The following is a 25,268-nucleotide window of genomic DNA, read 5'->3' on the forward strand; positions in this document are numbered from 1 at the left end:
AGCTGCTATGGAAAACAGTTTGGCAAGTCCTCAAAAAGTTAAAGAAATTACCACATGAAATCATGAAACGCCTACAAAAAACAGGATAGTCAGCTCCTTAACATAGGTAACAAAAGCAAAAATAAACACATGGGACTATATCAAACTGAAAACCTTCTGCACAGCAAAGGAAACTATCAACAAAATGAAAAAGCAACCTATGGAATGGGAGAAAATATTTGCAAATTATATATCTGATAAGGGATTAATATCCAAAATTATATATAAAGAATTCATATAACACAATAGCAAAAAGCAAATAATTTGATTAAAAAATGGTCAGAGGAATTGATAAACATTTTTCCAAAGAAGACATACAAATGGCTGACAGATACATGAAAAGCTGCTCAATATCACTAATCATCAGGGAAACGCAAATCAATACTACAATGAGATATCACCTCACACTGTTAGAATGGCTTTATCAAAAAGACACGAGAAGTGTTGGTAAGGATGTGGAGAAAAGGGAACCTTAGTGCAGTGTTGGTGGGAATGTAAACTGGTACAGTCATTTTGGAAGGCAGAATGAAGTTCCTCAAAAAATTAAAAACACAATCCAATTTGGGTGTATATATCCAAAGGAAATGAAAATAGAATCTCAAAGAGATATCTGCATGCCCATGTTCACTGTAGCATTATTTACAAGAGCTAAGATATGGAAACAACCCACGTATCAATCAATGAATGAATAAAGAAGATGTGAGATATATAGTGCAATATTATTCAGCCATAAAAGGAAGGAAATCCTGCCATTTGCAACAACAGGGGTAGACCCTGAGAACATTATGCTAAGTGAAACAGCCTGACAAAGACAGACAAATACTGCATGATATGACATATGCAGAATCTTTTTAAAAGTCAAACTCATAGAAACAGAGTAGAAAAACTGGTTGCCACAGACTGGTGGGTGGGTGAAATATGGAAAACGGTATACTATCAGTTCTATTATACCTAAAAAAAAAAAAAAAGAAAAGAAAAAAAAGAATAAGTTCTAGACACCAAATGTAAAACATGGTGACTAGCTGATAACACTACTGTATTACTGAAATTTGCTGAGAGAACTTAAATGTTCTGACTCAAAAAAAAAAAAAAAAAGATAAATATGTGAGGATGTATTAATTAACTAGCTGGGATAGGGATCAGGGGTAAAATCCTAAAAACAACAAAAAAGGATTAATATATGACCTAGTAACCCCACTTCTAGAAATATACCCCAAAGAATTGAAAATAGCTACTCAGACAAATACATCTTCATAGCAGCACTATTCACAATAGCCAAAAGGTGGAAACAGCCCAAATATCTTTCAATGGATGAATGGCTAAACAAATTCTGGTATATACATAAAATGGAATATTATTCTGCCATAAGAAGGCTTGTGATATAAGCCACAACAGTCTTGAAAACAAGCTAAGTGAAAGAAAGCAGACACAAAGCCACATATTTTCTGATTCCATTTATAGGAAATATCCAGAAGAGTTACATCCATAGAGACAAAATGCAAATTGGTAGTTGTTAGGGGCTGGTGGTAGGGGAAATAGGGAGCAACTGCTTAATGGGTAGTTTCCTTTTGGGATAATGAAAATGTTTTAAAAATCAGAGGCAGTGGTTACACTATATTTTTAATGTACTAAATGTCAATGAATTGTTCACTCTAAAATTGTTAATGTAATGTCAATTTCACCTCAACAAAAAAATATAAAAATTTTATAATTTAAATGTTTACATATGCTACAAAAATGTAGTTCATGAGTACCCTAAGGAAAGAGATCTAATCCCATATCATATCTTAGAACTTCTACCCACCCAATGTAAGATTATTTTAAATTATTTCTTAAGACCCTTGGGGGGGAAACTTGTAAGTCACAGATCACAAAGACAGAGAAAAAAGATGAAAAAATAACCCCCCCAACAGTCATTTCATTTTTGTTTACACTTCAATTCTCTACACAATGTAATTTGATAGTGAGAAATTAGATATATTAGAAGTGAAAGTAGGATTTAATTATAATATTCAAAAGGCAAATTTAAAAAAAATGTTAGCCAAGTTTAAACTTCAGCCTAAAAACTACAAAGAGGATAAACATATATATGCTGACAATTACCTTTCACAATAATAGGGCTATGATTATTTCTTACCTCGCTATCTAAAAAATCAGAAAGTAGTTTTAGAACATTCTTGGCTGTATCAGCCTCTTCTTCAGATTCTTTTGACTCTTGCTCTTCATTACTGTTTACTTCTGCACCTTCACTTTGAATAGCTTTGATTTTTTTCGTTTTAAATGGTTGAAATCCAAATGCCATCAGTTGGTCAAAGATTGCCTTTAAAGCACTTATTTTTATTGTCACATCATCAATTTGCAAAACCTAAATCGAAACATGCCCCACCAAAAGCAAATTAGGTATATTTTTATTGCTTATGCTACATAAAATTAACATATATCTTATTATTAATCGAACTGCAACAACAGTGTCAAGTCTATATAAATATTTTTTAAAAATTAAAAGTTTATTTTAGTTATTTTTTTTATTTATACCATGACACTTTTATATTTCCTTCAGAAAAATTCTGTCTTCAGTCAAAAAAAATCCCTGAAGTCAAGCTGAATTATATTATTTGTTCCTTTTATATACAAAAAAGTATATGTTTAACTATGATTTTATTATTTTTTTAAGATCTAGAAAAACTGTTCAATATATTGCAATTGTTTGGGGCCATCTATCAAGATAAAAACATTACATTCTAACCAATGAAAAGCATTCATTGGAACATCAGTACTCTTCTAGGTTATCAAGTTTCATTAAAGAAATTTTTCTTATTAGCTCAATAAATTCAGATTTCATTAATAGTGAATTCAGTTTTCATTGAACTGGACTTCTTTATAAAAGGAAGTGAACCATAAAACCCAGCAGTTTCTATGAGCCTATCCTGAATCCATAAAACCCAGCAGCTTGTATGAATCTATCCTGACTTAAGAAAACCAAATTCTTACATACCAAATTTCAAAGCCATGAAAAAAATAGAGCTGAATATTTCTACTATGAAAAGATTTACTATATTTTTTAATACACTTAAATTTTGGTCACTGATAAGCTACTTGGCTATACAGCTTAGCCCACAGAAAGAAGAAAAATCACCCACAAGTTGGTCAAATGAATGAATCGAGAAAAATGGCTCAAAATTACAAAACTTTGAAGGAAATTTCAAGACACATCTATTACATACTTTCTTATGGCAAGACTTGCAAATCTGCCAAAGCCAAATGCTTATTTATAAGAATGTACTGTCATGACTATTCACTACAAATTCTAAACATGCTACTCTCAACAGCATCTTGGTTTTCCTTGTCCTTCTCAGTCCCTCACTGGCTAGCAATAGCTCTCAATATTGGATATTTATTTAAGATTTCTAAATGAAATAATTTCCCTCTCCTGCCTTTCTAACAAGTGTGGATATATTTCTTAAGTCAATTTCTATTACTAAAACTTGATTAAAAAAAAACCTGATTTCTTACTCCCCCAAAATACTGCTCTTTTCCCTTAATCTAAAATCTTCCAATGATAGCTTTGAAAATACCTTTATAAAGATAAATAATTGAATCTACTCAGTGGTTAAATTCTTTTGATTGCGAACCCCTTTGAGGACCTAATAAGAGCCCACCTCAAAATAACAGGCAAAATTCCACAAACAATTTATTTTACTGCATTTGTATCTGGTATCATTCACATTTTTTTTTTTTTTTTTTTTGTGGTACGCGGGCCTCTCACTGTTGTGGCCTCTCCCGTTGTGGAGCACAGGCTCCGGACGCGCAGGCTCAGCGGCCATGGCTCACAGGCCTAACCGCTTCGCGGCATGTGGGATCTTCCCAGACCAGGGCACAAACCCGTGTCCCCTGCATTGGCAGGCGGACTCTCAACCACTGTGCCACCAGGAAAGCCCCTAAACTTTCATTTTTAAAAATTTTAATTCTATGACAAGGCTGCTATTAACTGTTTTGATTTGAAATTAAGGTAAAATTATGGAATGGTCTTGATAAGAAACATTCATTTATTTTTCACATGAACTTGATTTTGACAATTCTTTTTCACTACAGAAAATTATATAGGAGCAAACAGTATCAAGGCTCCTATAGCTCCGTCAAATGGGATATGAGTTAGTATTAAATAGCTTCCTAATGCTCCAGGACACTTGTAAGCATTAAATTCATATTAATTTCTTCTGTCTGAAATGACCAAAACACTTATTATTGATGTTATGTCAGCAAAAATTAAAAGGATCAAAATCCACATTTCATCTTTAAAAGTCAAGTGAATTTATGTGTCTTTGGAAAGAGTTCTATGGTATTTCTTTTGCTGCAGTACTAGAAATTTTATATAGTTGTCTAACTCTAATCTCCTCTACTTGAAAACAACTTCTCAATACAATTTTTCAGAAGTACTCATAATGGTATATAGGGTATCTTAATGAACATTTTACCTCATTTGTAGAGTAAAAAGCGCTATACTTAATAAGCTAGACATAAATGAACCCTTCACTATCAAATTTTCTAGTAAGATTTTTCTTCCACTTAAATAAAAAGTAATGACCAGGGGTCAATCTAGCATTTAATGACCCATCCTCTAGAAAACCAGGAAATTGAAATAGAGAACTTACTGGTTTAATTTCTTAGCAAAACCTCTTTGAAAATGTAGTATTTTATTTCCTGGGCACCTATAAAGCCAATAGATTTCAAAATAGTAAACAAGACTCCCTTTAGAATTACTACCAGAATCACTCATGCCAGTACCTGCTGATATAAATAGTAATGACTTTGTATAACACAGGGAGATTCATTCATTCATCCTGGAGCAAAACCAGATGTATGGCCAAGCACTATAAATGATTCATCTGGACAAAGTACCAAGATTTTTCTTCCAGTTTCTTTGAAAAGAAACTGTACACCATTTTAAAGATAATACTTGACATTCTAAGTTTCCAAAAGGATCTCACAATAATAGAAATTTTTCTCTGATAACAAGCATGGGATGATAAATATAAACAAAGCACTGTCAGGAATTTAATCCTTGCACATTAAATGAACTGATTAGATGTCAAGTACTCCAAAAAAGGAAATTACAACAAAATGAAATTTCTGAGGACTGCCTTTTGACAAAAGTATGGTTTAATTTTCTTCCTTTGATACAAGTCACAAACAGTTTGACCATTTCCAGAACACATGACTTCCCCAATTTCTCCCTAATTGTATGTTTTCTTTTTCTTGGCAATGTCATATGCAACATTAAAGGATGCTTCAAGATAAGGATTTTATGTTGGGGGAAAATTCAACTATTGGTTGAGTCTTTTAATATAATCTTCATAAAAATGATAATCCATGTTGTCATGTGTTATTTTCATGTTGAACATGCAAAGCACTCCCATTCACCTGTTGGCAAGCAATTTGCACTAAAATTCCTTGCAGCTTTTTTATCCCATTACGTTTGACAACACCAAGAGGCTACATGAATCACACTGTCTTTTTACAGGGGGAGGTGGAGGGAAGTATATTTTCCAAATAAAACTAGGCCCAAAAATGTTAAAAACATGTCCAAAGGAGTTAAAAAGTCAAATGCATTCTACTGATACACTAGACTTAATCCCCTCTTGTCTACTCAGTAGCACTCTAGCAACTGCCCTCTCTTCCCTATATTGTTTTTTTCCTTTCAAATGGGTCATTCTCATTAGGATTCAAACAGGCTGTAATTTTCTCCATCCTAAAACAATTCAAACCAAACCAAAAACTCTTTTTACCCCATATCCTCTCTTGCTACCACTCCATTTCTCCATTACTCCTAACAAAATAAAATCTTGAAAGAGTAGTATACACTGGCTGTCTCCAATTCCTCTCCCATAATTCTCTTTGGACCACTCCAACAGGCTTTGCCCTGTGCATAAACTAAGGCACATGAAAGTCACCAAACACTTCCTTACTTGCCAAAAATGGTCAACAATGAATCCTTATTAACCTGTCACCAGCATTAGACAGTTAGGTCACCCTGGCCTCTCTAAAATACCATCTTCACTTGCCTTCTAGGACATCACACTCTCCCCTAACTATCTACTTCACCTTGGTCTTTACTGGTTCCTTTTCATCTCTCTTACCTTAAATGTTACCTGAGGCTTAGGGAACTATAAAGTTGAGATCTCCTCTCCAACTATACTCATTTGTCAGGTAACATCCAGTTTCTAGGCATTGGATACTATTATAGAATAAAGACTTCCAGATTCCTCTCCCCAGCCTGGGCCTCTCTCCTATCTCCAAACCCACTTAAAAATGCCTATTCAATATATCCACTTGTACCTCAAACTTCAAACTTACCATGTCCAAAACTGAACTCCTTACCTCACCTATCTGCCGTAAAACCTGTTATTCTGTTTTCCCCATCACAGGAAAGGGCAATTCCATCTTTCCAGTTATTCTGGCCAAAATCCTGTTTTCTTCCACTTCTTTCTCTCACACGCCACATCAAATTTATCAGCAAATTCTATAGACATTGTCTTCAAACTTAAATTACCATCACTTCTCATGACCCCAATAATCACAACACTGGTCCAGGTCATCATCACCTCTTTCCTGGATTTATTGCAATAGCTTCCTTATGAGTATCCTTCCTTCCATACTGTATCCCTATAGTTACTATAAGGGATCTGCAAACTATGACTCATGGGCCAGTTTGTTGCCTGTTTTTATACAGCCTCCAAGTTAGGAATAATTGTACATTTTTCAATGGTTAAAAAATAATATCTCATTATATGCTAAAATTATAAGAAATTTAAGTATCAGTGTCCATAAATACAAGTTTTACTGATCTACAACTACGCTTATTCAATTATGTATCATCTATGGATGTTTTCATACTACCACAGCAAAGCAGCAGTTGAGACAGACCATATGGCCTGCAAAGTCTACAATATTTACTCTCTAGACCTTTAGAAAAAAGGTTTGCCAACCAACCCATGGTCTAACCAACACTATATCCAGTCACAGCATAAAAATCCCCTACTCAAAATCTTCCAATTCTGGGACTTCCCTGGTGGTCAAGTGGTTAAGAATCCACCTTCCAATGCAGGGGATGCAGGTTTGATCCCTGGTTGGGGAACTAAGATCCCACATGCCGCGGGGCAACTAAGCCCTTGTGTTCTAGAGCCCTCAGGCCACAATTAGAGAGCCCGTGTGCTCCAACGCCCGCACACCACAACTAGAGAGAAGGCTGCATGCTGCAATGAAGAGCCCATGCCACAACAAAAGATCCCACATGCCGCTACTAAGACCCGACACAACCAAATAGATAAATTTTTTTTAAAAAAAGAAAATAAAAACTACCAATTCTTTCCCATCTCATTCACTGTGAAGGCTACATCTTTACAGACTAGAAATCCCTAGAAGACATGGATGACCAGCTGCCTGCAAATCATTTCTCCTACTATTCTCCTCTTTGCTCAATCTGGCCTAGCCATATGAGCTCCCGCTCCTTTAATATGTGAAGCAGAGTCCTACTGATGGACCCCTGCCCCTGCTCTTTCCTCTCTTTGGTAACCTCTTACCCAGATCTACAAAGTTCATTCTCACTTCCCTCTGGTAACAGCCCAAATTTTGACTTATTAGTGAGGTCTTTCTAAACCAAACTGCTCCTTTTCCCTATTTCCAGTCCTCATTCCCCTTCTCTGCTTTATTTTTTTCCATCTGACATACTACATATTGTTTATTTTTCATTGTGTATTTCCTCTTCTAAAATGTAAGCTCCATTAGGACAGCAACTTTTATGTTTTTCATTACCTATCTTATTGTTTTCTAAAGTCTATAATAATGCTGGGCATATAATATACACTCAATAAATATTTGCTATATGATTAATTTTTTAAATACCTTAAATAATTGACATTTCATCTTTCTTCTACAAAAAAGTTTTAATAACAAAAAAATCAAAACATAAAAACTGAGCCCTTAAAAGTCATCCATAATCATCATCATCAACAAGCCCTGGAATCAATTAAACTTAATAACACTAGCAAAATCACCACAGATTGAGTATTTATCTCAAGAAGTATAATTAAGATTTTAATCACAAGATAAATCCTACCTGCAATAGTAATACAAAGTGTTTACTTGCAAAGTCCTGATTCTGTAGTCCACAGCATCCCAAGCACAAAACAGCCAGATTTCTTACTGTAGGATGAACACTTATTATTCCAGGAAGAATCTAAAATGAATTAGAAATTAAAATAATTTTGACTAGGATAAGAAATTTACAATAGTATATTTTAAAAAATGCAAATTTCTGTATGATTTTGCAGACCTACTCCATTTCCATGTAGTCTATTAACCCAAAAAAGTCAACTTTTGGTTTAAAAAAAGGTAAATATTAAATCAGTAAAACAGAAGAATACAGTCAGAGCAAAATATAGTCTGATCATGAGATACCTTCCCTCCACCTGCCGAAACTGACTCAATGGCTTCCCAATGCTCATAGAAAAGATAAAACCCCTTAACATAATATTTGATACACCTCATTCTGTAGTCTTTCCCAGTATCACCTTATACCATGCTATCTCTTGCTCTCTGTTTATTCAATTGAGCTGATTTCAACGCCTCCCATTCAGTGCTGTCCACTAGAAATATAATGCAAGCCAAGTATGTCATTTAAAATTTTTTTAGTAGCCACATTAAAGTGAAAAGAAAAAGATGAAACTAATTTTAATACATTTTATTTTACTCAATATAGACAAAATATTATCAATACAACATGTAATCAATGTTAAAAAATTGAGATTTGTTTTTTAGCTGTGGCTTTTTTCATGTTTATAAAAAATTGAGATAATCTCTGTTGTCTGTACTAAGTGTTTGAAACCCAATGTAGTTTTACATTTATAAATATGTATAAATATATATATATATTTGGACTAGATTTAATAGCCACAGGTTTTTAATATCCACATGTGGCTGGTGGCTACCATACTGAAGAGAGTAGGTCTAGATCATTCTTCCCTCTTTGTCACATAGTTAACGTCTAACTCAAACATCACCTCAAGGTCACCTTCCATAAACAGATGAAATCTCATTATCATAAATTCACATATGACCATAAAGCTCTTCTTCATAGCAACTATCAATGGCATAAGCTTTCACTTGTTTATTTGATTGATGCCCCCCCTCACTTGACCGGAAGATCCAAAAAGGGCAATCTATATGTGTTCTGTACACCATGTGCACTCTATCCCCAGCACTGGGTGTATAGATGTTCAATAAATATTTGTTCACTTAATATATGATTTTTATTTAAAGCACAGTAATTTCATTAAAATATTATAACTCCTATATTTAAATACCTTACTCACTTACATCCCTCTATAGTCTCTTTCAATCTTTAGAAAGATTGTTTTTATATACTTAAAATCATTATGACCATTCAATTTTGTGTTCTTTCTTCCCTCAATAGTGTTTCCCCACATATATATGTAAGTCTTCATATTTACTACTTCAATTGTGCAATTAATTATACCATCATTTATCATTCTCTTGCAATAGAACCAGACATAAAGTATACAAGCAGAACTTTAACAGTATCACTTTTCACTAGACATCTGCTTTGTTAAAAATAAAACTAAATTCTAACAGTTTAACAGATCTAGTTTTAATCAGCTCTGGACTGTTATAAACAATAATTGGTTTTCTTTACTACATTTAGAAACTCATGACAATCCAAGGAACTAGATTTTAGATCACATTCATTGGCTGTTTTTCACTAATCCCAAGTAAAAACAATTTGGGGAGAATCCTGGAAGAGGTTGGATACATTCAAAATTTGCTTTGGATAAGTAGCACTATTAAAAAGAATACTCTAAAGCTGCATGTCTAATACTGTCACCATTAACCACATGTGGCTACTGAACACTTGAAATATGACTAGTCCAGATTGAGATTGTGCTTTAAGACTTAGTATGAAGAATAGAATGTAAAATATCGCAATAAAATATTGATTAAATGATGAAATTATAATATTTGGGGTATACTGGGTTAAATATATTAAAATATATTTAAATTAATGTATATTAGAATTAATTTCACATTTCTTTTTAATTTTTAAATGTGGCTACTAGAAAATTTAAAGTTACACGTGGTTTGCATTATATTTCTATCAGACAACGTGGTTCTAAAGGCTTGTGGTATTTATATCCCTCTGGTCAGTAAAATGGAGATTACCTATGAAGGGTTACTTTAGTAAAGTCCTTAAATATATAATAAACAAATTCCCTTCACAGGGCTTACAATGTAACCTTCTTCTCAGTCTTTCTACACAGCAAGATTCTGGTACTTAAATATTCCTTATGTACCTCAGTATTTCCTCTTACTATTCAAAAAATGAAGATATTCTGCATCTCTTTCCAGCATAAAATAATTTTTTCAAATTTTCTAAAGGAATAATTATAACTTATATACCAGGTCATTTACATGCATTATCTTAATCTAATCCTCACAATATGAAGCAGCCACTGTATTACTTTTTCTTTTTTACCATTTATATTTATCAGATGTTTAAAATCGTCTTTTCATTCTTTTGAACCCCAAGGAACATATTACTTATAAAATGATGAAGGCGCAAGCTAAAATAAAGCCTCAAAGTGCACCAACATACCAAAGATTCAATGATGCCATTCATGGTTGCACCTATACCTGTTGAAGTGCACATCTGTTTCAACAGTTCATAGCACAAAATAAGACACTTCTGTAGTGTTTCAGCATCATTCTAAAATGAAACACAAAATATTCAGCATTAGTAAAAATATATTCTGCCCATCCCTTAAATGTTTACTTTCTCCAGGCTTTTTGTCCAAGATATGTTGTCTCTATACACACTCCCTGCACAACCTTATCCAGTCACAAAACTTAGCATTTATAAGCTGGTTCAACTATTTTCTAAGTTTCAGATTCATATATAAAACTGCCATAAGACATTTCCTCTTGTATGGTCCACAGGCTTCCCAAACTCAAAATGGCCAAAAGGGAACTAACCAATCATTACCCAAATTCCTCCTCCTGTGCTACCTCCATAAATTTCACTGCCATCTACCCAGCTGTCCAAACCAAAAGACCTAGGATACATTCTTGACTCACTCTTCTCCTTGTTACTAATTCTTAAATACTTCTCAAATCCATCACTTCTTTCCATATCCACCATCATTATCTTGTTCAGACTGCACTCATCTCAATCCTACATTACTGTTAACAGTCTTCAAACTAGTATGCCTGCCTGCAATTCATTTCCTGAGTAACAGTGATCTTTATAAGACATAAATCTCATCTTTAGTGGTTCACCATGATCTTTGGGTAAGGGACAATTTTTAAAATATTGTTTATACAAGGCCTTACATGAATTGGCCCTTAATTTCTTCCCCCCAGATTTATCTCTTATCTCTCCACCTCAATTCTTTAGTCATGTGGACCTGAAGTTTTTAAACACAACAGGCACTCTTTAACTTCTAGGCCTTCACACACGTCATTCCATCTGCCTATAACATTCCCTTAACAACTCACTGAGGAGAGATGACACAGAGTGCATTAAAAGCACAATCAAAGCCACTTGCCTGGGTTTGAATCCTGCCTCTACCATTTACTATCTGTATAACTTCAGGCAAGTTACTTGCCTTCTATAAAGTAAGGATAATTGTACCAATTCCATTAGGTCATAATGAGAATCAAATGAATTTATACTTGTGAATACCACAAAAAAAGGATCCTGTAACTACTTGCTTATATTATTTTTATTCAAATCTCAAGCTGAAACATTTCTTTTGGGGAAGCCAATACCACCCTCTCCATAAAACCCCTATACTTACCTGAACATAGCATTTATTATACTATACTGTAATTATACTGTAATAGATTTATAACCCTTAAAATAGGACAAATGAACAGATAAATGGTCAAAGCAGGTAAAGTTAAACAGATAATAATAACCATGATAGACCACCCTAGTTAAAATTTTCCTAATTCAGACCTGCAGTTTATATCATTTTTCAGTTTATATTTTCATTTTTCACTTTAAATTTGCTCCTCAAATTTAAGAGCCTATAACGATCCACTGACTTGGTCAAACAAAAGAAATAAGCTACTTAGCTATGAAAATAAAATTCAGGCATACCCACTGGGAAGGTAGGGTGTTAGAGCAGGGATATCTATGGCTGCAGAGCTCAAGGACATAACATAACTTACAAATAGTAAACTCTTCCCTATCCAGCATTCTCTTTATAAGAATAATCAGCACTTCCCAAACCAAAACTACAGTAATAAATGATGTTTACTACAAAAGGCAAGATCCTAAAAGACCTCCTGAATTAAAGTTAATAGCAAATATTTTAGTAATTGATACCATTTTACCTTACATTAAAATAATATTCATGTATCAAATACAACTAAGTTAATTAAAAAAGACTGCTGAAATGAAGCTTTAAATGTTATTAGATATATGTTTAGTATTTCTTTTTTTAAAAATTTTTATTGGAGTATAGTTGGTTTACAATGTTGTTAGTTTCAGGTGCACAGCAAAGTGAATCAGTTATACATATACATATATCCACTCTTTTTTTTTTTTTTAAGATTCTTTTCCAATATAGGCCATTAGAGTATTGAGTAGAGTTCCCTGTGCTTTACAGCAGGTTCTTATTAGTTATCTATTTTATACAGTATTTCATTTAAAATAACAAAGTTACTTAGCTTTTTCTAAAAACAAAAGAGTAATTAAACTTTAAAAAATTATGTGTATAATTGCACTGTTACTATAGAAATTCTTTTCCTAGCAGTGGAAAGGTCATGAGTCTTCCACAAATAAGTGAAAGATGCATTTTCCTTTTCTAAACCACTCAAGACAAACAAAACAGAACAAAACAAAGAGAAAGAAACCACTGGAAAGCAGGTTTCCTTGGCAAGGAAGAAAGACTTCAGATTCTAGGGATTAGCATGACAAGGGAGCAAATCAAATAAAGTCTTAGCTACAATAACTAAAGTTCATTAAAGCCTTTCGAAGTCCAAAATAGAAAGGAACAGGCGGAAAAATATTATTTTTGTATTAGTTCATGGTATTGTTAAAAATCCCTCCTAGGGCTTCCCTGGTGGCGCAGCGGTTGAAAGTCCTCCTGCCGATGCAGGGGACACGGGTTCGTGCCCCGGTCTGGGAAGGTCCCACATGCTGCGGAGCAGCTGGGCCCGTGAGCCATGGCCGCTGAGCCTGCGCGTCTGGAGCCTGTGCTCCACAAGGGGAGAGGCCACAATGGTGAGAGGCCCGCGTACCACAAAAAAAAAAAAAAAATCCCTCCTAAGTGAATATATTCCAGCAGCTGAGTTAAGAAAACAAGGTTTAGTTGAGATGATTAACAGTAGCTGAAATTTAATATGAAAAATGTATCTATACCTTCTCTATGTGGACTTCTTTAATTTCAAGTTGCTCTGTCTCTTTCAATAGGTTTATTTTGGCATCTTCTAATGCTTTTACTTCTTCTTTTAATTCTGATGCTTGATTAAAATCCTGTAAGTTAATGCAATTTTCCAAAGCTGCTTTTGCCTCAATAAGTTTAACTTTTATTTCAGCCATCTAAGAAAAGATATAAATTGTGTAAACACCAAACAAAAACTATTAATGTGAAATCTGTAGCAAACTGAAGAGTATTATTTAAAACCATTTCAACCATCTAGAAGTTAAGCAGTCAGGTACATACAGAAAAAGTGGTAGTCTTCCTGAAACAGAGATTGGCAAATCTTTCAGACTGACATAATCTGATAACATTTTAGATACTCTTATATAGTTTAATAGTTAACCAATAATTTGACTTTGTGCAATTTTGGAAATGTACAAGAAGAAATAAAAGACTTGCACAACTACAACATACTCAAGCATTTCTTTAATTTAGAAGACAGTTACCTTGAGTTCCTTCTTTCTTGCATCAGCTGGATCATTATTAACACCAACAGTAACAATGGGTGCCCGAATCTCTGAGATAATTTCTGTAACCTGATAAGTTATAATTCAGAATACATGCTTTAATATATGTTATATATCAGAAAATGACATCGAACTGTTATACAAAACTCCAAACTGTATCCACAATCTCTTGAAAAATAGAGCAAAATATACAAGCAAAAATGGCACACATTCTATTTGCTAGACAATTTTAGAAAAAAATGACCAAACAATACATCTGACTAAAAATTCTTAAGATTATGGGAAGGTAAATAGGCACATAGACACTGAAGATAAATTCTCTTTCATATAGTGCTTTGAAACAGAAAAAATGAAAAGAGCATCTAATTTTAGGCACCATAAAACTAAAATTTTCTGCCTAAAATCCTCAACTCCCTCCCTTGTTCAGCTCCAATGGAAGTGGAATATAAAAAATTAGAATACTCTTTTATTCTTCCTTTGGGTATACAAGGCATAAATAATGACAGCAGATTAAACACTTTTCTTTCAGAGCCACTAGGCATTGGAGTTGGCCAATTCAGGAAAAAGCTGCATCCCAAAGGAAGGTACCTTAAGCAGGTGCTGGATAACCACTAACTGGGGATGTTGTAGAAAGAATTTATGTTATGTATATCTATATAAGGAAGGAGTGGAAAAGACAACCTTTGAATTAACTCGCAACTCCAAGACTATAGGATTTTATGAAAATCAACGATACAGGCCTCTCTTTTTGGGCTACCCCAGAGAAAATAACACTTGAATATAGTAAAGTAATAGATAATATTTATTTCTGTATTTACCAAGCACTTTATGAACATTGCTTCATTGAACAATGAAAGATAAATTTCATTGTTCTGATTTTGCAGACAGGTAAAAATTCTAAATTAAATAACTCAGGCAAAGCCACAAATCGAGAAAGCGTCCGAGGGGATTTGAACCCAGGTATGTATAAATTCAGTCGGCCCTCAAACCTTCTAGCAACCAATGCCTATATGTCACCTCTTCCCTAACCTGCTCCATTTCAAACTGATTCAACACAATGATAGATATGGTAAAAGAAAGGAGATATTTTTTAAAATGTGTGTGTGAGAGAGATTTGGTTTTAAGAAGTTTAAAGACTTGATAAAGAGACAAAACTAAAACAAAAGCAATTAAAGCCAAAAGTACTGAAAAGAGAATAAGACAACCCTCAATGTTATTGACCAAAATCTTTTATTTTTATCAAGAATGAAGAAAATTACTTACAATCTGTGTTCTCTTATTATCATCTATAATAATGTGGAGCAGTCTCTCAACAAGAAAAGAAATTAGGGATATTGGGGTGGTGGGTAGAGTAAGAATCTCCTGTAAGATAGCCAGCAGTCGTTTCCTGCATTCAAAAAGAACTATTTTAATTTCAGTACAAGAGTAGAAACACATTATATCTCTAACGTTTCACCTATTCTGCAGACTTAATTACAGACTTAATTTGTCTTCTTTTTTATATTTATTACTATAGGTACAAAAATATATGTACAGACTTTAGACCAAAATTCACGTTCTGAAAAAAAATTTATAAATGGCCCTATAATCTTTCATAAATCAACATGATGAAATGACAAAATACCATAAGTGAATCAAATCTTTTAGACTATTTATTAGAGAGGACTAGTAATACTAATAGAAACTTTTAAGCAAAAACCTGCAATTTTATTGATTTATTCTCAAGGAACTGAATTAGAAACTTATATTTCCATATATACATATATTCATATAGAGAGAGAGAAATTAGGAGAAAGAGAGACAGTATATAAATATATTTCCTCTTACATACTCCATATATATTATATATGAGGAAAGCGAACACTTCATATAACACTTTAGGGAGCTAGGTTAAATATATTTAATCATATTGTAACAAGACTATATTTCAACACATAAAATTAGAAGCGCAAATAAGAACAAGGGTTTACATTTAAATGTACCTTCCTCCTTCTTCATTGGTATCCAAAAACTTGATAATTAGAATCAATTGTTGACCTATAAACTCTTTTGTCATCAAATTGCCAATATAAGAAAAATCACCTCTCTGTTCTTCATTAACAACCGGAATGCTCTGAATATAACTGAAACAAGCACAATTAATAAGATGTAGAATCTGTTTAGAAACATTAAACATTAAACAGCTCCCCATTAAGTCAGAAAAGGTCATTTTCTGCTCATATCAGTCCAAATATACGGATATTTATACCATGTTATACTAATCCAGATCTACAGAGTAACTTCTGTGTTATTGTCATGAACTTCTGTGAACTTACTGGCTTGATTCAAAAGAATTTGGAAAATATATTTTCATTAAAGATTCAAATTTCCTATGGGAAATTTTCAAAAGGTACATATTTGTATCTCTCAAAATAACTATTTCAATGTCACTAGTATTCTCAATTATAAAGTTCTAAATCCCATCTCCAAAATCCAATTATTCAGAAAGAGCTAGTCTTCCCTCATCATCCTTAATTAACCATTATTTTGTTTAAAAGAATAGTAGTAGAAATAGTAATTACATAAGTAATGCATGAATACAACGACCTTTTTAAAAAAATCAGAAAAATATAGATAGCTTCATGAATTTGTAGTACCATTGCTTAGGGGCCCTACTAATCTCTATATTGTTCTTATTTTAGTGTAGGTGCTACTAAGCAAGCACCGTCAACTACCCTTTTATTTTTACTATCACTGCCCAAATTAAAGCCTTTTACAACCCTCACCTAGATAACATTCAAGAGTCTACCAGAAGGTCTCCTTTTTTGTGTGGAACAAAAATAGCTACTTAAAAACAGAATTAAGAGTTTAAGTAGAATTAAGAGTTTAAACCTATACAACTAGGTGCCTTTAGGTTGGAAGTAATATATGACATGATAATCCTGATGAAAAATGTCATTTTAAATTGTCAACAAAAATCAAGTTATAAACACTGCAGAATAATGATGAATAAATGAACTGACTCATAAAATGACAGCCAAGAGTAAATAAAAGCTCATAAATCTCTGGCAATGATATTAGGACCTTCAAGGCCATCAGCCACCCTTTGGATTCTAGCAGGAAACTAAACAAAAGCTACAAAACTGATAATTAGCAAAATCAATAAATCAGTAGAGTTACTGATTTCTGACAAGCTAAGAAACCTTCACTCACCTTTGAATCCCTCCTACTTCTCCATCCCAGCTTTAGCACAATGCATAGTATCAAGACTTTGAATTTATTTTTAAAAATACCTAAAGAGTAGTTGTTTCATTAATAATTACAAATCCTGAACTGCATAAATACAACTTAAAATCGACCTACCAATTTTAATTACCATGAAATCGTCTCTTTCCAACCATTTTTAAAGGTAGTCATTATAATGAAGAGACCACTCAAGAAAGTCTTTTTTTAAACTCTCTTAAGAATTTAAGGTAGATTTCTTAAAATTCTATTAGTGTCCCTTTTTCTTACTCAAATTTGATAGGCCTCATTTAACATCCCCAATTTCTCTCTTTATGTGAACACCTCAATTAACAGGAAATCATTTTGTATCAGCATTCTGAGTCATTAACTCTTCCTGCTACAAAATGTCTGAGAATACACTTGAGATTATCAAGAAACAATTTTTCCATTTAATTTTGTCTCTGTTCTTGAGAAAACGAATCCTATCTAGTGACACTGCTCCAAAAAGAAAATCATCCTATTTCTTAAGTATTCTTTCAATAATTAAATATGATCTTTAAAGTTTTCCTTTTTATATGTGAAAAAAACAAGTTGATCCAAGTAACTTATTTCAAAACTCACAGATTAAGTGACAAAGGAAATATTAGAATCCCTGACCTCTTAAAGTTAGAGGAACCAAGCTCTTTACATGTCAATTTTCAGTTAACTAAGAATTAATCAATCTGTGAACCAGTCTTTGAGATGCTCACCCTGTTATTTAAATATAATATTTAACATTTCCTCATATTTTCTTATATTTTTTCAATCTTCTATGAGCACTTATTACTTTTATATAAACATATATTATTAAGCATTGCATCAAAATTCATTCCTTTTGGGTACATTTCAACATGGCCCAAACACCATTATAATGAATACTCCAGTTAAATATTAAAGCCTGAAATAATTACCCTTAAAACTCTAAGTAGATTCCCACGTTTTTCATGTTACTATGAGCTCAAGCTATAAGTCTCCATATTGGCTCACATTTAAGATATTTATGGATTCAATGTTTTGCATACAAAATTCAAATACGTTCTTAGCTTCGCTCCCTAACTTACATGTGGGGCCATTATACACAAAAGCAGGACACTATATTTCACACCAAGAGAATTCAGGCCCATAATCCGTATTATATGTAAAGCTTTTTAAAAAATGCATCAAAATCATGAAGTTAAAAATCTACACACCAATATCTATTGAAAAAATATATAACCTTTGGCCCAGCAATTCCACTTCTGGGAATCAACCCTACAAAATCCCAAACATACATAAAAATGTAAAGAAAATTTAAAACACCTTCATCAGTGAAAACTGAAAATACCCTAAATGTCCATCAGTAGAAAAGTAAATTAAACATTATCACCGTACTATGGAGTGATAGGTTGTTATTAAGATTGCGATAGATTTGTACTGATATGTACCAATATAATGATCTCAGATAGTAGTTGAAAAAAACCAAAAATATGTATAATGTGTTATATTTTTAAAAACCATGCACTTAGTATATGTGTATGTGAATGTAGAGAAAGAGGGTTGAAAGTGTATACCCCAAATTGTTTAGATGTTAACTCTAAGGAGATTAATGGGATTGAGGAATTAGGCGTAAGAGGAAATACCGCATTTTTATTCTGTATACTTCTGTATTTGAATTTTGACAAAAATGCATTCATGTTTTACTTGTACAATTTTACTTGTATAATTTTGCGGTATGCGGGCCTTTCACTGTTGTGGCCTCTCCTGTTGCGGCGCGCAGGCTCAGCGGCCATGGCTCACAGGCCCAGCCGCTCTGCAGCATGTGGGATCTTCCCGGACCGGGGCATGAACCCACGTCCCCTGCATCGGCAGGCGGACTCTCAACCACCGTGCCACCAGGGAAACCCTACTTGTATAATTTTAAAGTGAACCAAGCAGAAACTAGAGTAATTCAAATAATTTAAGAAAAAGATATTTTGAAAAAACTTTTTAAAAAACAAAAGCCAAACCGTAACAGTTTTAATTAATACTAAAACTGGCCAGAGGTCCACCCTGTCAGTTGGAAAACTGTGGCCCATGCACCAGAGAGAGCCTGCTGCTTGTTTTTGTACAGCCTGCAAGCTAAGATTTTTACATCTTTAAATGATATATATATATGTAAATATATGTGTAAAAATTATATGAAATTCAAATTTTAGTGTCCATAAAAGTTGATGAAAGATTGATCAGAAAACAATCACACTTATTCATTACATATTTTCTGTGGCTGCTCTTGCAGTACCACAGCAGAACTGAGTCGTTGCGACAGAGCATGGTCCACAGACTCTAAAATATTTACCGTCTGGCACTTAGAAAAAGTTCGCCAACCAATTTCAAAGAGCAACACATCATCATCAACTTTATGGAGAAATGTTCATCATTACATCTTACCAGTTTTAAGGAAATGTCCCAAAACATATTGACTTTGGTCTTTCAGTATACTGACCAGCACAGGATATTCTTTAGAAAGACTCAATCAGTATACCTATTTATCCTTGCCTGTCCAAAAAAATGGTTTTCAACTTATTCTCAATCAAGCATTGCTTTGAGGGAGGGGGCTGGAAAGTTAATACACACAACAACACAAGTACAACACAAGTACATCCCAAACCAAAGAAAACAATTTTACCTTAGTAAATACTCAGCGTATACTACAGGCTCTGGCAAAATCTGCTCTAAAAATTCTTCACCTTCATCTCCTTTTGATCTCAAATATTCACAAAGGACACGCCAATACAAAGCAATTTCAGGAGTTAATGTATCTGCTGGAATCAATTTCCTTCATTTAAAAGGGAGATAGAATATATCTTAATATCCAGTAAAAATATGAACTGAGTAGAAAAGTGGGAATAAGCAGACTTGATTTATAACCACCATCATTTTAACTGCAGAGTCATTAACTTATCCACACAAAAGAGAATGAAAATATTTAAACCAAAAGAGAAAAAAAAAAATCAAATGAGCAAACACAATAGGGATCCACGCTGTTGGACTTTCCATGGTAAGCTAGTGCAAAAATCAAGTAACAAAACAAAACAAAAAACGCAGCTAAAGTAGTCTATGATAAAGTAGTGAGTTCTAACACAAGGAGGAAAAAAAGGGAAAAAAGACATCCACCAGACTAAAGAAAAGACATGTAGATAAAAAGTACTGATACAATCTTAAGTAATGCAGAAGAGGACTAATTTTAATTGCAGAGGTTCATCCGTATCATATTTCAAATAATGAATACTTTACATACCTGCCATCATTATTTTTACAGATTTCTGCCAGTTCATTAAGAGGAGTCACTGAAAATAAGGCATTGAGAACAGAGACTGCCACTTCAGAAGAATTTTCCACATCTAACCGATGAAGCAACTCTAATATACTTCCTTCAGTGAAACGTAACCAGCCTTGGAGAAGATGCTTCTGCACTGCTTGTTTCACAGCATCTGTTAAGTCATTTGAAACACAGGTGAACAAAGTCTCCCTCTAGCTTCCATTTCCTATATTTTGTCTGTTTTAATTAACTCTTACCAGATCAATGTTAACTAAGTCGACATTTACTAGAAAAATGGGACCAGACAGAGGCAAAACAATGCATACTAAAGAAAAACTTAAAAGTACAATGATATTGTAAAAAGTGAAAAGTCACTGTGATGCTCACTTCCATATGAAAATGGAATAGGTCAGAACCAAATATACAACCACTACCACAGCCTACAAAAATATTTTTGCATTCCTTCTCCCCTGAGTTCACTGGGCTTCAGGTACTAGTCTAGACTATATATAACACCTATTATTTTACTTGTTGCCTGACTTCATCCATTTATTACATGATTGATATGTGCAGTAGTGAATCATACAGGCATATGATTGAAAAACCTTATTCTTAGTTTTTAAAGTCATCCTAGTCATTAGTCCTTCAAACTCATGTTTTCTTGCTACAGCAAAATTAAGCCATCTTAACCTTCTCATGGGGTTTGGAAATTTAAAATATATCATTCTTCATATCATTGCTATAAGTTGATTCTCCAGCTGTAACAAAGAGAAAAGGTGGGGGGGACTAGAAAAATTATACTGGTCTGACCATTTCTAATTGTTTCGGATACACAGAACACATTCATAGGAGGATATACACAAAAGGGGTAAGACAGCATTTTTTTTAAAGGAAGCGAAAGCAGTGAAAAAGAGATCCTGCCCTACTTCTGATGTTATTTTTATAGCCTTAAGCTTTAGTTTCTCCACACATAAAACACAGAAAAATTAAAACAAACTGCTACTTCTAAGTACCAAGACCTTTAACCCTAGAAAATGTATTCTATACAATACACGTAGATAAACTTTGACAGGCTGTGGGAATGATAGGCTTACCTGACCTAATTTAGGACACTCTCCTAAACCTTTTAAATCTAACCTCAAAATCTACTAATGTTTTGTCTATAATGATATCTAACTTACCTGATCTGTCATTAAGACCTTGTTGAAGGAGCATTACTCTCTGAGCAATGGACATAGCTCTCATGTGAACCTTTTCAGCTAAAACCTTAAAGAGATGATAATAAAAAAATGGCCATTAAACTCAATATAATTTATGTATTTTATAACTAGTAATATCTCCTTCACCTAAGAAAATTATCCAGAATTTCCAAAAAAATTAATATCTGGTAACACATTAATGCAATAAGATTCTACCTAAATTATCTACACTCTCCGTCCATAAAAATCTCAATTGAATTATTATGTGCCAAATATTTTTCAAAAGTATTTTAAGAGGGATTACGGCAGGGAAGATGGTGGAAGAGTAAGACGCAGAGATCACCTACTTCCCCACAGATACATCAGAAATACATCTACACGTGGAATAACTCCTACAGAACATCTACTGAACGCTGGCAGAAGACCTCAGACCTCCCAAAAGGCAAGAAACTCCCCCACGTATCTGGGGAGAGCAAAAGAAAAAATAAACAGAGACAAAAGAATAGGGACGGGACCTGCATCAGTGGGAGGGAGCTGTGAAGGAGGAAAGTCTTCCACACACTAGGAAGCCCCTTTGCGGGCGGAGACGGCGGGTGGCGGAGGGGGGAAACTTCGGAGCCACGGAGGAGAGCACAGCAACAGGGGGGCGGAGGGCAAAGCGGAGAGACTCCCGCACAGAGGATCGGTGTTCACCGGCACTCACTAGCCCAAGAGTCTTGTCTGCTCACCCGCCGGGGCCAGGGCTGGGAGCTGAGACTCGGACTTCGGTCGGAGCGCAGGGAGAGGACTGGGGTTGGCGATGTGAACGCAGCCTGCAGGGGTTAGTGCACCACGGCTAACCAGAAGGGAGTCCGGGGAAAAGTCTGGACCTGCCGAAGAGGCAAGAGACTTTTTCTTCCCTCTTTGCTTCCTGGTACGCGGGGAGAGGCGATTAAGAATGCTGCTTAAAGGAGTGCCAGAGATGGGCGCGAGCCGCGGCTAACAACGCGGACCCCAGAGATGGGCATGAGACGCTAAGGCGGCTGCTGCTGCCGCCACCAAGAAGCCTGTGTGCGAGCACAGGTCACTATACAACCCTCCCTTCCCTTCCGGGGAGCCTGTGCAGCCCGCCACCGCCAGGGTTTCGTGATCCAGGGACAACTTCCCCGGGAGAACGCACGGCGCGCCTCAGGTGGGTACCACGTCACGCTGGCCTCTGCCGCCGCAGGCTCGCCCCGCACTCCATACTGATCCCTCCCCCCGGCCTGAGTGAGCCAGAGCCCCCGAATCAGCAGCTCCTTTAACCCTGTCCTGTCTGAGCGAAGAACAGACGCCCTCCAGCGACCTACACGGAGAGGCGGGACCAAATCCACAGCTGAGCCCTGGGAGCTGTGCAAACAAAGAGAAAGGTAAATCTCTCCCAGCACCCTCAGGAGCAGGGATTAAATCTCCACAATCAACTTGATGTACCCTGCATCTGTGGAATACCTGAATAGACAACGAATCATCCCAAATTGAGGAGGTGGCCTTTGAGGCCAAGATTTATTATTTTTTCCCCTTTTCCTCTTTTTGTGAGTGTGTATGTGTATGCTTCTGTGTGAGATTTTGTCTGTAGAGCTTTGCTTTCACCATTTATCCTATGGTTCTATCCGTCCGTTTTTTTTTTTTTCCTTTTTAAAAATTTTTTTCTTAATAATTCTTTTTTATTTTAATAGCTTTATTTTATTTTATCTTACTTTATTTTATTTTCTTTTATCCTCTTTCTTTCTACTTTTTCTCCCTTTTATTCTGAGCTGTGTGGATGAAAGGCTCTTGGTGCTGCAGCCAGGAGCCAGTGCTGTGCCTCTGGGGTGGGAGAGCCAACTTCAGGACACTGGTCCACAAGAGACCTCTCAGCTCCACGTAATATCAAATGGCGAAAATCTCCCAGGGATCTCCATCTCAACACCAACACCCAGCTTCACTCAAAGACCAGCAAGCTACAGTGCTGGACACCCTATGCCAAACAACTAGCAAGACAGGAACACAACCCCACCCATTAGCAGAGAGGCTGCCCAAAATCATAAGAAGTCCACAGACACCCCAAAACACACCACCAGACGTGGACCTGCCCACCAGAAAGACAAGATCCAGCCTCATTCACCAGAACACAGGCACTAGTCCCCTCCACCCGGAAGCCTACAAAACCCACTGAACCAACTTCAGCCACTGGGGACAGACACCAAAAACAACGGGAACTATGAACCTGCAGCCTGCAAAAAGGAGACCCTAAACACAGTAAGATAAGCAAAATGAGAAGACAGAAAAACACACAGCAGATGAAGGAGCAAGATAAAAACCCACCAGACCTAACAAATGAAGAGGAAATAGGCAGTCTACCTGAAAAAGAATTCAGAATAATGATAGTAAGGATGATCCAAAATCTTGGAAATAGAATAGAGAAAATGCAAGAAACATTTAACAAGGACGTAGAAGAACTAAAGATGAAACAAGCAACGATGAACACCACAATAAATGAAATTAAAAATACTCTAGAAGGGATCAATAGCAGAATAACTGAGGCAGAAGAACGGATAAGTGATCAGGAAGATAAAACAGTGGAAATAACTACTGCAGAGCAGAATAGAGAAAAAAGAATGAAAAGAACTGAGGACAGTCTCAGAGACCTCTGGGACAATATTAAACGCACCAACATTCAAATCACAGGGGTTCCAGAAGAAGAAGAGAAAAAGAAAGGGACTGAGAAAATATTTGAAGAGATTATAGTTGAAAACTTCCCTAATATGGGAAAGGAAATAGTCAAGTCCAGGAAGCACAGAGAGTCCCATACAGGGTAAATCCAAGGAGAAACACGCAAATTAATCAAACTGTCAAAAATAAAATACAAAGAAAACATATTAAAAGCAGCAAGGGAAAAACAACAAATAACACACAAGGGAATCCCCGTAAGGTTAAGAGCTGATCTTACAGCAGAAACTCTGCAAGCCAGAAGGGACTGGCAAGACATATTTAAAGTGATGAAAGAGAAAAACCTACAACCAAGATTACTCTAACCGGCAAGGATCTCACTCAGATTTGATGGAGAAATTAAAACCTTTACAGACAAGCAAAAGCTAACAGATTTCAGCACCACCAAACCAGCTTTACAACAAATGCTAAAGGACCTTCTCTAGGCAAGAAACACAAGAGAAGGAAAAGACCTACAATAACAAACCCAAAACAATTAAGAAAATAAGAACAGGAACATACATGTCGTTAATTACCTTAAATGTAAATGGATTAAATGCTCCCACCAAAAGACACAGACTGGCTGAATGGATACAAAAACAAGACCCATATATATGCTGTCTACAAGAGACCCACTTCAGACCTATGGACACATACAGATTGAAAGTGAGGGAATGGAGAAAGGTACTCCATGCAAATGGAAATCAGAAGAAAGCTGGAGTAGCAATTCTCATATCAGACAAAATAGACTTTAAAATAATGACTATTAGAAAAGACAAAGAAGGACACTACATAATGATCAAGGGATCGACCCAAGAAGAAGACATAACAATTG

General features: G+C 35.0%; 1 protein-coding gene and 1 pseudogene across 3 annotated transcripts in view; both read right to left on the minus strand.

Annotated features, from left to right (window-relative positions):
* The window catches only part of NCAPG (non-SMC condensin I complex subunit G), a 46,174-nt gene that overhangs the window by 12,928 nt on the left and 7,978 nt on the right, over positions 1-25,268 (minus strand). For 2 of the 3 annotated variants that reach the window (XM_027103277.1, XM_027103279.1), the window contains exons 5-14: positions 21,710-21,794; positions 20,508-20,700; positions 19,896-20,045; positions 15,991-16,131; positions 15,272-15,395; positions 13,988-14,077; positions 13,481-13,660; positions 10,709-10,819; positions 8,156-8,275; positions 2,177-2,404 (exon numbers count right to left, since the gene is read on the minus strand). In XM_027103277.1, the coding sequence (XP_026959078.1) occupies positions 2,177-2,404; positions 8,156-8,275; positions 10,709-10,819; positions 13,481-13,660; positions 13,988-14,077; positions 15,272-15,395; positions 15,991-16,131; positions 19,896-20,045; positions 20,508-20,700; positions 21,710-21,794 (1,422 nt within the window). The remainder of the gene's footprint in view (positions 1-2,176; positions 2,405-8,155; positions 8,276-10,708; positions 10,820-13,480; positions 13,661-13,987; positions 14,078-15,271; positions 15,396-15,990; positions 16,132-19,895; positions 20,046-20,507; positions 20,701-21,709; positions 21,795-25,268) is intronic. The other variant, XM_027103278.1, reaches the window with a different exon arrangement.
* On the minus strand, positions 16,612-16,712 carry LOC113619330 (uncharacterized; annotated as a pseudogene).

The sequence above is a fragment of the Aethalodelphis obliquidens genome, unplaced genomic scaffold (assembly GCF_003676395.1).
Source record: "Aethalodelphis obliquidens isolate GAN/ISIS:26980383/991018 unplaced genomic scaffold, ASM367639v1 scaffold6, whole genome shotgun sequence".
Lineage (NCBI taxonomy): Eukaryota > Metazoa > Chordata > Mammalia > Artiodactyla > Delphinidae > Aethalodelphis > Aethalodelphis obliquidens.